At 38.3% G+C, this 12,569-nt stretch overlaps 1 protein-coding gene across 2 annotated transcripts; it reads right to left on the minus strand.

The window, feature by feature from the left end:
• Window positions 1–1,742: 1,742 nt before the first annotated feature.
• PFDN4 (prefoldin subunit 4) lies at window positions 1,743–11,431 on the minus strand. 2 transcript variants are annotated; one of them, XM_070748799.1, is made up of 4 exons: window positions 11,326–11,431; window positions 5,872–5,979; window positions 4,221–4,361; window positions 1,743–2,101 (listed from the first exon to the last, which is right to left on the minus strand). In XM_070748799.1, the coding sequence occupies exons 1-4, from the start codon at window positions 11,395–11,397 to the stop codon at window positions 1,970–1,972; spliced, it is 453 nt and encodes a 150-aa protein (XP_070604900.1). In that variant the 5' UTR covers window positions 11,398–11,431; the 3' UTR covers window positions 1,743–1,969. The 2 variants fall into 2 exon arrangements, with proteins under 2 accessions (XP_070604900.1, XP_070604901.1); XM_070748800.1 differs by lacking the exon at window positions 11,326–11,431 and adding an exon at window positions 11,124–11,234.
• Between the last annotated feature and the right edge of the window lie 1,138 nt (window positions 11,432–12,569).

Genomic DNA, 12,569 nt, shown 5'->3' on the forward strand with positions numbered 1-12,569 from the left:
TGCTCTCTCCAATTGTCTTAAAGTATTTAATTGTATTATAATACATTATGTTCCTACAATTTAAAAAAACAATTAAAATAACAACATGGGAGGACAAAGTGGAGGTATGGCACTTCTATAGCAAAAATGTAATATTATGATTAATAATATATTTGGGAAACTTCATTTTAGAATGTGTATCTCATTGTAAATGCTTAAGATAGTAATAAACAGGTAAAATCAAAATCCAGCCTTAAAAGGACTCATCTGTATCTATAAAAATAAAATTATGTAAACTGTTGGCCAGTCTAATTACATCATCAATGTACAGTAAATTTCTGGGGTTTGAGTCAGTCCCTTCTGAGATTCCATATCATTCTTTAACCATCTCACTTTTTTAAAGTGTTCAAATCAGAACTGATAGGTAGTATACTTGTACTCACAGATTGTCCATTATCGTTGTATTTCTGCAGGGACTAGCAATTCACTGGGATTTAAAATAATTCTGATTCAAGTTATTAGTATTCTGGACTAGGACTGAGTTTCAATGCTTGGCAAATCTTCTAGCCTCAGGGCTGCATTAGACACACACCAATTATAGTGTCGAATTGTGTCTCGGAGTTTGTTTTCTATGGGTGCATTTCTTGGAACGCTGACATCTAGCCTTAAGGAAAGCTGATTGGATCAGTTTGTAGGTGTTGTAAAATATAAAGATGGATCTAATTTAATTCCTTACATTTGCACTATAACTTTAGCTTGAAATACCTTGATTACTGCCAGAATGAATTTCCTTGATTTTCATAAACTCTTGACTGCAATGCTTCTCTGTACCTTCAATGTGGCATAGAGGCAGGCCAAATCCTCTAACTCCACATGATGGCTTTCTCTTGAGTTTACTCTCTGCCTGTGGCTGGGAGCAGATGTACCTTAGCAGCCACTGCGATAAAGGAAAGAATACTCCCAGGTCTCCAGAAAGTGCCCCTGGAATAGAGACTTGGAAAGTTTTCAGTGAAGAAGATTGCAATGAACTGCCTCCCCACAGACCAACAGACTGTGCAATAGAATTTGAACCAGGGGTAATTCTCCCAAAGCCTAGAATATATGCAATGTCCTAGGACAGGGATGGCGAACCGTCTTTGGTTCGCATGCCAAAAGCGGTGTATGTGTGCCCACACACTTCCCTCACCCACCAAGCATGCGCAACCCCCCCCCCCCATGGTGTCCCCCCCACGCATGCGCACAGGCCTTACTGGAGCCTGGTAGGTGAAAAAAATGCAAACTGGAAGTTCGGGAAATTGTTATTTGGGGAGTTGACACATAGGAAGTTTGAGCATTTCATTTCCTTTTGTTCTGGAAAAGAGATACTTGCATGGCCTAACTTATTCAACCATGTGATTATGTTATCATTTATCCCTTTAACAAAATATCAAAATTTTGGGGTTTTTTCCACAGTTAGTACACAAATGTTCACTTTTAAAAAATAATGCCAATTTTCTTGTTTAAAATTACTCCAAATCTCCTATTGAGTTAAATGGTACTTGAAAATCAACAAATCACAGCATATAGTTAAGAAAGCAAGTGTATAGTTTTCCTCTTGGATTAGGCTGCTCTACAGAGTTTCTTTCAAAGGTACATTTTGGATGGTAATTTTTGTTAAATATTAAAACTGTAATCTGTGCTTATTCTCAATGAACTGTCTTGTGCTAATGTTCAAAAATGTGTCTTTTCTAAAATGTTCTTATATAATAGGCATGAAAAGAGAATGTATTTCTGTGAGCTTTATTACTTTTTTCAGTAAACTTTTAAGCACCCACCTTTAATAACACACCAGAGAATTTGGACAAATTGGTTTAAACATATAAATTAGAATGTATGCAATTAAATACATGTAACAAAAATGTAATTTAAAGAAAAGCTGGGTTCTCAAAAAAATTGACCATGAAGCAAAAATAATTAGTACAAAAACATCCAATGCTGTCTCTATTCCTATTTAATTATCGTCTGCCTCGAGATTTATATTGTTGCCAAACTTTGCATAAAGCTGGACTTTAAGATCTGATAGTACTCTTTGGATGGATTCCACTTGTGCTTCCAAAGTTCCTATTTCTTCCTGTAATATTTTCTGGCAAAGGAAAAAAAATAGAAAAATGTTAAGTAAAGATTTCAAGGAAACATTTTCCCTTCCAAGAATTCCTCCATTACAGCAAAATTAAAGAAGATTCTGTGTCACCTTAAATATTGGCATATTTGTTAACAGCTAAAACAACTTTTTTCTCCTTTATTGATTAGACTTCTGACTCAGAAGATCACGAGTTATAGTTCTTAAAAATATAAATTCCTCAGACCACCTTATGTGCACACTTGTTTAACCCAATTTGAAAGTTTAAACCAATTTGAAGTTTATATATTAATATTTTTTTACCATGGGTGTTTTTTAATGTTACTCTAGCATGAATGCTTTTATACAGTGGTCCAGAAAACAATTAAAATGGAACATTCATAACTTCAAAACTGGAAAAGCAGTGCACCAAAGTTAAATACTGTCACTCTATATATTCAATATACATGCTGGATTTATTATGAGTCTGAAAGAAACAGAAGACTGTGTTAACATTGCCAAGAAAAAGAAAACATACAGATATGCTGATATTATTTTAGTGGCTAGAAAGAAGAAAGTCTTCATGAATCTTTTGTTGAAGTTGAAAAATGAGAGTGAAAAAAACAATCACATGCTCGGTATCTGAAAACATCACATTGATGTCAAAGATACACATTGCCAAGTCATAGTTTTCATAGCTGTGAAAGTTGACAATCAGAAAGACTGAGCAAAAACAACAACAATTCAATGTCTTTGAACTGTGATGCTGAGAAATTGTTGAGAGCAAGAAAAATCAGCAATTCATTTCTAGACACAATAGAAGAAAGAAGAAAAAACATTTGCCAGGTCCCCCTTCCCCATCTTTTCTTGCTGCAATATCTTAAAAGAGCCACAGAAGCAGGATGAATAGAAAATGATTTTTTAAAAAAAATAATAATTTTTTAAAATCTGATTTATCAAGTTTATTTTAATAAAATGTTTTTGGATTAAAAATCTATCTAAAGATAGTTATATATTTAAGATACATTAATAATTTAGTTTATTCAGCATGAAATGGAGCTTAGTTAAGTAGCATGTAGTTTTCTTAGATGTATTGTTATGTTGTTCAGATATGCTGTAAACCAGAGTCCTTGGAGAGGGGCAGCATACAAATCCAATAAATAAATAAATAATAAATTCTGCAGTACAGTGATACCTTGTCTTACAAACTTAATTGGTTCCAGGACGAGGTTCTTAAGGTGAAAAGTTTGTAAGACGAAACAATGTTTCCCATAGGAATCAATGGAAAAGCGATTAATGCGTGTGAGCCCAAAATTCACCCCTTTTGCCAGCCGAAGCGCCCATTTTTTCGCTGCTAGGATACCCCTGAGGTTCCCCTCCATAGTAAACCTCACCTTCGGACTTCTGTGTTTTTGCGATGCTTCAGGGGAATCCCAGCAGGGGAATCCCAGCATTGCAAAAACAAGCGCTTCGCTGGCAACGGAAGTCCGGAGGTGGGGTTTCCCATGGAGGGGAGCCTCAGGGGAATCCCAGCAGCGCAAAAACGGGTGCTTCGCTGGCAACGGAAATCCGGAGGCGGGGCATCCCAGCGGCGGTGGTGGGCTTGTAAGGTGAAAATAGTTTGTAAGAAGAGGCAAAAAAATCTTAAACCCCGGGTTTGTATCTCGAAAAGTTTGTATGACGAGGCGTTTGTAAGATGAGGTATCACTGTATTTACATTTTTGGTAAACCCATTCAATGAATCCAAACTCTGCAGGCTAAATAGGAAACCTTCCTTTTTTTTTGCAAATAATAATATTAAATATTCTAACTACCAGCAAGAATGAGTCCTTCCATTTAAAGAGCACCTGTCCACCATGGCAGTGCCTGTTAGTGGGCATCCACTCACCTGCTGCCTGCCATGTCCCTCACCTTGTTGTGTCACTGCTGCATCACCAGCCATACCATTAAAGTGACTGGGGCTGTCAGTGAATCAACAGAGGGTCAGAGGAGAGCTGTTGAGGGACAGAGATGACAGTTGCTCTTTAAAAAATACGATTTAAATTGAGTAGATTTTAAATCAAGCTTTTTACTAGTGATTTAAATCATCTTGATTTAAATAAAATCCACCCTGCCCAGACACAGCACAAGGAACAGAACCTACCTTTGCCTCCTCCAACATCTCTTCTGTTTCAACTTGGGCGTGACTAATGAAGACATCTCCAATTTGATATGGTATCAATAATGTATCATCGTCAAGCACCAGAATGTCATCACAAGCATCTTGCAGGTTCTGGTGTTGTTTCTATGTTCAAGAAATCAGGTTATTTTCTCACCAATTTAGCCATCATCGGGATACAGATTGTAAATCAACTTAGGATAAACCATTATAAGTTCATGCACGGACAGTCACAAACATGTATGTATGTATACAGTGGTACCTCTACTTAAGAACTTAATTCGTTCCATGACCAGGTTCTTAAATAGAAACATTCTTAAGTAGAAGCAATTTTTCCCATAGGAATCAATGTAAAAGCAAATAATGCATGCAAACCCATTAGGAAAGAAATAAAAGCTTAGAATTTGGGTGGGAGGGGGAGGAGGAAGAAGAGGAGGAGGACAGTCGCTGCCGAATGAAGGTGAGATGAGTGCCCCCTTTTGCCTTTCTGCGCCCAGACGCTCCGGGAGGCAATCTCGCACTGGGTGTATGGGAGGCAGCATGAGGGAGTGACCACAGCGAAGTCGTTTATTCCCTCTCCAAGCGCCCAGAGAAAGGAAAACACTGTTCATTCTGGGCTGCCAAAGCCTCCTTAAGCACGACCGAAAGACTCCTCTGGCAGCCCAGAAAAGCCCGAAATGGCTGGGATTAAAGGGGGAATGGCAGGAAACTGGCCGGGCCTTCGTGCTGCTCTCAAATTTCCTAGGAAATTTTTTCGGGCTTGGGTTCTTAAGTAGAAAATGGTTCTTAAGTAGAGGCAAAAAAATCTTGAGCACCCTGTTCTTATCTAGAAAAATTCTTAAGTAGAGGTGTTCTTAAGTAGAGGTATCACTACATATGTATGTAATTCTAAACTAGCTGTGACTATCTAAGAAACAACTTTGGAACAAAATTCAAAAGAGTAGAACTAGCTAGCCCTATCAGCTACCTCTCAATACTGAAAAAGATACATTTAAGTGATTAAAATACAGTGATATGCTTTAGTGGCATATGAATTGTCAATATGATTCTACAAGGTGAGTGGATTTAATCTGACTTTCAAAATCCAGTCTCACTATTCAATCTGGTCACACAGTCATAGTCATAATTGTTTTGACAAAGTCCTTGCTTAGATTTAAAATGCTCTCTTAACTATATGGTTGTGATGTTGGCTTATCCTTAAACTATCCATGTTCATAGAAATGTAGAATATGACAAAAGTAAAGTATGGTTATGTTTAATTTTATGGGGAACATGAGTTAATATCCTGAGATAATTAATAACATTTGCAACCATTCAACTCCAGCAATTCTGAAAACTTTTGCAACCAATTTGAGGCCACAACAAACTTTACCTAACACAATTAGCCAAAAGGAGAAATATATGCCAATATTATAACCTGGTAGAGGAAATAGTTCTGCAGCAAATTTCTTCCCACTCTGCTAAATCAGTAATAGAAACCTGAGCTTTTACTCTTTGTACCATTGCCCATTATGAATACCACTGGCATACAAATGAACCAAAGCATAAGGCTTTGGATGGTAGCACATATTTTTTCCAATTAACCTTACAAGAAAAAAAAAATGATTTGATTCGAGAACTGTCAGATTTTGGTTACCTTCTTATCGTCTATTTCTTCTTTTAGTTCTGTAATTCTACTGGTGTTTCTAGCAAACTTGTTGATTTTCTGCTGATCTTCAAAAGTAACATTAACGTCTTCTGCTGCCTACATAAAAACAAAAGAGCTCTTCAAATATATTGCATGTGAGTAATAATCCACTTTTTCAGTTAAACTAGGTTATAGCATACACACCATTATTTCAGCTTTTCAGAGAACAATCAGTTTATGTTCTAAAACAGGAAGTGATCACATATTCTATATAGACAAGATGTTGACAGAATGAAAGCTTAACATTGACAGACAAGTAGTACAGGGAGAGTATAAGGAAAAGTCCTTAGGATATTTGCATGCACAATTGTAACCGTAGGAAACACCTGAGATCATAAACAAAATAAGTCATAGTGGCCTGATTCATATATAGCACTAAGCTAGGGCATATTTAGCAGACCAAATTAAAATAGGTAAGTCTGCATATAATACTAAATACAACAGATGTTGACAGAATGAAAGCTTAACATTGACAGACAAGTAGTACAGGGAGAGTATAAGGAAAAGTCCTTAGGATATTTGCATGCACAATTGTAACCGTAGGAAACACCTGAGATCATAAACAAAATAAGTCATAGTGGGCTGATTCATACATAGCATTAAGCTAGGGCATATTTAGCAGACCAAATTAAAATAGGTAAGTCTGCATATAATACTAAATACAACAGATGTCTCACATGGCTACAATAAAAGGCAAGCAAACCTCATTATGGCTTAATGTTATCATGCTACAGTTGAACCTATGCCAATATTTTAAATTGGTATGGCATGGGGATAGAAGGGACAGACTTATTAATAAATAGGAGAACTGTATGTCCATAAAAATAGAAAATACATAACAAATCAACTGCAATAGAAAAATAATCACAGTTCCTTACTCTCACAACATATTGACAGACGCAATCAAGGGGAAAACAGTGAGCATTCTATATCAAACTAAATCCAAAACACCAGGGTAATTTCTGGAGGTTTGGTAGACCAATCAGCACCAATAGATACATAGAAATAAAGCATATTTACATGTCAGTGAAAAGAGACAACAAAAAAACGAAGAAGAGAACAACAACAACAAAAGATCAGAACATAGCATCATTCAGATAAGCAGGGATGAACACCAGACAATCAAACAAGCAGAAAATAATATCCTAATCAAGGAACTCCCAAGGAGTAAACCATACATACCCCAACACTGGAATAGCAATCTATTGTATATAAACAGGGACCAACTCCCCTTTACTATCACTGATGTTGTTACCTAGGCAGGTAATGAGATGCCTACAAGCAATCAAACAAACTAGGGAAAAAACCAAGAACTACACAGAATATTTTGTGTCCTTGGAAAGGGGTGGCATACAAATCTAATAAATTGTTGTTGTTGTATTATTATTATTATTATTATTATTATTATTATTATTATTATTATTATTATTATTATTATATTCTACTACTTGGAAAAATAAAGCAATCAACTAAAAGAAGAACAGAATAAAGAATGAATTAGTTTTCTCCCCCCAATAATTTGGAGCCCCAAGATTAGCATCAATCTAATGCAGTCTAGTTAAGACTCCAGGGGTGTCAAACTCGATTTCATTGAGGGCCACATCAGGGTTGTGGTTGACCTTGGAAGGACATGGCGAGTGTGGTCAGCTCAACATCACTCGTGTTGGGGACACCTGGGATGGTCTGAGTATTCTGCCAGAGCAAATGTGTTCCTTAGCAACTGCCTCCTGAAACCATCCTCATGACTCTTACAAGCTCTATTTTCACTGGCAGAGGCCTGTGGGCCTGTCCTTCGCTACTTCGATGGCAGCCACACCAACCAGAACTAAGCACCCTGTGGGCCACATCTGGCCCCTGGGCCTTGAGTTTGACACCCCTGAACTAATGCATATTTCTTCAGCCTCATGCTTATTGCTCTGCAGTTTGACTGAAACTGGCCTTGAATACTGATTGAAAAGTTTTATAAATTTATTCAGTTTTACTGAAAATTCAGTCCCCCCCCCCTAAAACTAAACAAATAATCAAAAGATTAATGAGGAAATACACGAAAACTTATATTCTGCTTCTATGCTTTTGATTTTAAAGCATAACTTAACCACCCAACTAGGAGAAAGGATTTAGGAGCAACCCAACCTTTACAGGTCTCTGCCAAACGAGCTTATTCAAATTAGATGAGAAATAAAATCACAGTGAAGGACAAATATATTGGGCACCTTTAACAAAACTGCTCAGCCTGAAGAAACTGCTTGGATAAGCAGTGGACCTTTTCAAAGCAAAATAAATTAAATCCAGTTGCCATTATGTAACTCCCAGACATCTCCATCTGGATGACAAAATATTTGTCAATGTATTTTTAAAGCAAGATTCCATCCTCCCTAAAGTCAAGCTGAATGTTTAATTTATTTACAAAATAAATAAATAAAATATTATTTTATTATTTATTATTATTTACTTTGAAATTTTATTGCAAAAGGTTTGCTCATATATTTTTTAATGTTTTTGCACAAAAATAACAACTTATTCTTAAAACCAGATTAATAAAATACATGTAGCCAACACAGGGGCTATTTTGAAGTAGGTTTAAATCCAAAGCAGGAAAGATTAAATGGAAAAATGCACAGAACAGTAACCCTTTCTGAGCATGGGGTTAACAAGGGTTGGCCAATGAATTCATCCTAATGAGTTTGTGTTCATATCCTGGAAAGCTTTTTTTGGTAGGGAGTAATTGGTGATTGCTTTATTCCCAGTTGTTTGGGTTTTTTAATCTTCCAATAGAAATAATAATTTATTTATTATTATTATTTCGATTTCTAGACTGCCCTTCTCCAGAGACTCAGGGCGGCCTAGAAATATATGTAGTTCATGATTCAACTGTAAAATCCTTGGAGCTGAGCTTGGTTGTTTGCTTGTAAATCTTTCATTAGCTAGGTAACCAAAACATCTGCAAGCAAACAACCCAGTTTTTACCTTTTAATCCTGTTTACAGTTACAAGAGCGCCTAGTCCTCCCTACCAAATATTAACCAGGTCAGGAGCAGGGTTTAGTGCAAAGTGACACAAGCCCTGTCCTTCCTTCCTTCCTTCCTTTCCTTCCTACCTACCTACCTATCTATTTTATCGTACCTTAATTTTTTTTATCCATTCAGGGTGATGTTCATATCGTACATTCTATTTTTCACCACAATAATCCTATGTTGAGGTTGGGCTCAGAAAAACTGATTGGCCCCAAAGTCACCCAACTGGCTTTTATTCCTAAGGCAAAACTAGAAGTCACAGTCTCCCAGTTCCTGGCCCAACATTTGAACCACTACCCCACAAGTTGCTGTCTTTCGGTTCTGTGAGTTGAAACAGTGCACCTACACACCAAAGGGTCAAACCTTACACCCAGTGTTGCAACGAGCATCCCAATAGCACTAACCAGGTTCCGCAATGCTTTACTTCCAAGCAGGGGCAAAGTGCTGCTATTTACTGAACCGCACATGGGGCAAGGAATGCCAGCACCTCACATAAGTCTATACCCCAAGACCAAACTTTGACACTGGAAAAGGTGGAGCCTGCAAGCATTCCTAAACTAAAAATAATGCTTTTAAGAATATTTTTTTGTGATAATTTTAAAAGTACTTGCTGGTGGACATCTATTCTTTTATAATTTGTTATTGTTCAGTAAAATATAAGAGCCTCAGTGGCGCAATGGTTAGAGTGCAGTATTGCAAGCTACTTCTGCTGATCACTGGCTGCCAGCAGTTTGGCAGATCAAATCTCAGTAGGCTCAAGGTTGACTCAGCCACCTATCCTTCCAAGGTCAGTAAAATGAGGACCTAGATTGTTGGGGGTAATATGCTTGCTCTGTGTAAACCACTCAGAGAGCATTGTGAAGTGGTGTATAAGTCTAAATGCTCATGCTAATATCACTATGTTCCCCAATACTTCACTCCTACGCATGGGCAGAGTGCTGCTACTTACTGAGCCGCACAGGAGGGAAGGAATACCAACGGCTCACATAAGTCTACACTCCAAGACCAGTCTTTGACATTGGAAGAGGTGGAACCTACACACATTACTAAACTACAGAGTCTACGGAGAACAGCGGCATACAAATCTCATTAATAATACAGTAATAATAATTATAATTATTATTATATTATTATTATTATTATTATTATTATTATTATTATTATTATTATTATATTATCATCATCATCATCATCATCATCATCATCATCATCATACTAAGAGGAAAAACAACCAAGCCTCTTTTCAATTGAGCTAGACTCCTTGATATTTCCCAGGCAGATATTTATCTAATAAATATCTAATTTATTGTTATTATATGTTGTTATTATTAATGACCCCTCACATTTTGGAAACAAATTGTTTCAACTCCTACCCTCAAAACCTCACTACAGAGCACTGCATACCAAGACAACTAGACACAAGAACATTTTTTCCCCAAACACCATCACTCTACTAAACAAATAATTCCCTCAGCACTGTCAAACTTTTTACTAAGTCTGCACTTCTATATCTACTAGCTTTTTTCTCATCATTCCCATCAGCCTTTTCCTCCCACTTAGGACTGTATGACTGTAACTTGTTGCTTGTATACTAAGATTTTTATTAATATTGATTGTTTCTTCATTGCTTATTTGACCCATATGACAATTATTAAGTATTGTACAACATGATTCTTGACAAATGTATCTTTTTCTTTTATGTACACTGAGAGCATATGCACCAAGACAAATTCCTTGTGTATCCAATCACACTTGGCCAATAAAGAATTTTATTCTATTCTAATAATCTGATATTAAATATCTAATTCATCTGCAGGAAAGTGGTTTAATCATGGGGGGCTGGAAACATTTCCAACCTCAAAGCCCAAGATTTCCTCGTGGTCTCCACTCCCCGTCCACTGCGAGCATGGCTCAGCCAGCATCAAGTGATACTTCAGGGAAGGATGCCCTCAAAAGTCCCCTCAGCCTGAACTGTACGGCGCCCTCTGGAGGCAGCAAAGAGTTTTACGCCGCCAAAGGAGGCCCCGCCCCCGCGCCATCCCACCTCGCATCCCCCCTCCAAACACGGAGGGCACCAGGCTGGGACTAGAGTCTGATTTACCGGACGCCACGCTTATTTCAGGGCAAAAAAACAAAAACAAAATGGGGCTGGGGTCCCCCCTTCCCCTTAACGACCCCTTCAACGCGCCTCCATCTCGGCCAGGTCAGGGCCACCAGGCCTTAAGGCCTCCCCTCCGGGCGCTCTGCGGCCTCCTCCCGCTCCTTAGCTTCCACTGAGGAAAACACCGGAGAAAGCATCACGGAGGGGGGAGGAGGGGGGGAGGTAAGACAATGGAACAGCCGCCACTCCGCCCCGAGTTCGCTCTCCTTCCCCTCCCCAGCCTTCTCACCGCTTTCTTCATGGTGGCCGCCATGTTGTGGACTAAACCACCTCCTGCTTTCACGACGGAGAGGTCGACCATTTGGCCGAGGTTCTCTCTCCTGGCTTTCTCTCCTGCGCCTGTTCGTCCGAGTCGCCGTGAAGAAAGGGAGCACTTCGGCGTTCATTTTGAAGGAAAGGCGAAGCCTCGGCGTTCAGTTTGAGGAAAGGCGCAACTTCAACTCCCCTCGCTTCAAGAGAGTTTGGTATGGCCCAAAAGGGGGTATGGTTGGAGGTGGACGGAGAGCAGCGGGAGGATGCGGAGTTTGGGCAGGTTGTGATGCTGGCAAAAAACCGGTAGAGGGCGCAGCGTCCTTGTTAATGATAAATGAAGGAAAGGGGGAAAAAACCTTGTATTTTGCAAGCTGGTAATAAAGGGAAATTCTTTTTCCCATTCAAGTGCCCGCAGCGCGTGAGCACAACCCTGCAGCTGCCTTTATTTCCTTACCTGTTTGATTTTTAGATCGTTTTTATTACTTTATGGCTAATTCAAGATGATGAATATATACCACTCCGTCTGCCTCCCCCCCCCCCCAACAATAACCCTGTTAGGCTTGAAAGAGAGTGCCTTGGAATGATTTAATTTGTTTTACCAATAAAAGAGATTATTTGTAGCTCAGGGTTGAAATGAAGGGTCCTTGATGCTCCCTGAACTTGGAGGTTTCCCTGCAGGTGTTTCATTATCCAACTAGGTAACATCCTTTGTTTGTTTGTTTATTATTTTCATCTCTAGGCCGCCCTTCTCTGTAGACTTAGGGCGGTTTACAACATGAAAATAAATACACAAAACATAACATATTAGAAATCGAAGTTAAAACTAAACTAATTCAAAACCTAAGACCCATTACAGTAATCCCTCGCTACTCTGCGGTTAATCTTTTGTGGATTCGCTACTTCACGGGTTTTCAAAGTGGGCTTAAATCCATTGAAAATTTTAAATCCATTAAAAATTCATAAAATTCTTCTACAATACTACTGTACTCTATTAAAGAAACTGGTAGCATATCACATGTAGTTCCAGCTGAGAAACGTTATAGAATGACTGTTTAATGCAAAGGGTAGCTTTTGATCTTTCCCCCAACTAACTTCAGATTGTGTTCCCTTGTTCTTGTGTTCACTTTCCTATTAAAAATACTTTCCTCCTGAACCTTATTTAACCCTTTGACATATTTAAATGTTTCGATTTGTCCCCCCTTTTCCTTCTGTCCTCCAGAC

This window comes from Erythrolamprus reginae, chromosome 3 (assembly GCF_031021105.1).
Source record: "Erythrolamprus reginae isolate rEryReg1 chromosome 3, rEryReg1.hap1, whole genome shotgun sequence".
NCBI classification, from domain to species: domain Eukaryota; kingdom Metazoa; phylum Chordata; class Lepidosauria; order Squamata; family Dipsadidae; genus Erythrolamprus; species Erythrolamprus reginae.

Bases quoted from the DNA above. Each gene is read 5' to 3' on its own strand.
- PFDN4 (XM_070748799.1), bottom strand. From the start codon at position 11,397: ATGGTCGACCTCTCCGTCGTGAAAGCAGGAGGTGGTTTAGTCCACAAC. The intron at 5,980-11,325 runs GTGAGAAGGCTG...GTTTTTATGTAG, and splicing joins CGGCCACCATGAAGAAAGCG to GCAGCAGAAGACGTTAATGT. The intron at 2,102-4,220 runs GTAGGTTCTGTT...TTCCTTTGCCAG, and splicing joins AGATGTTGGAGGAGGCAAAG to AAAATATTACAGGAAGAAAT.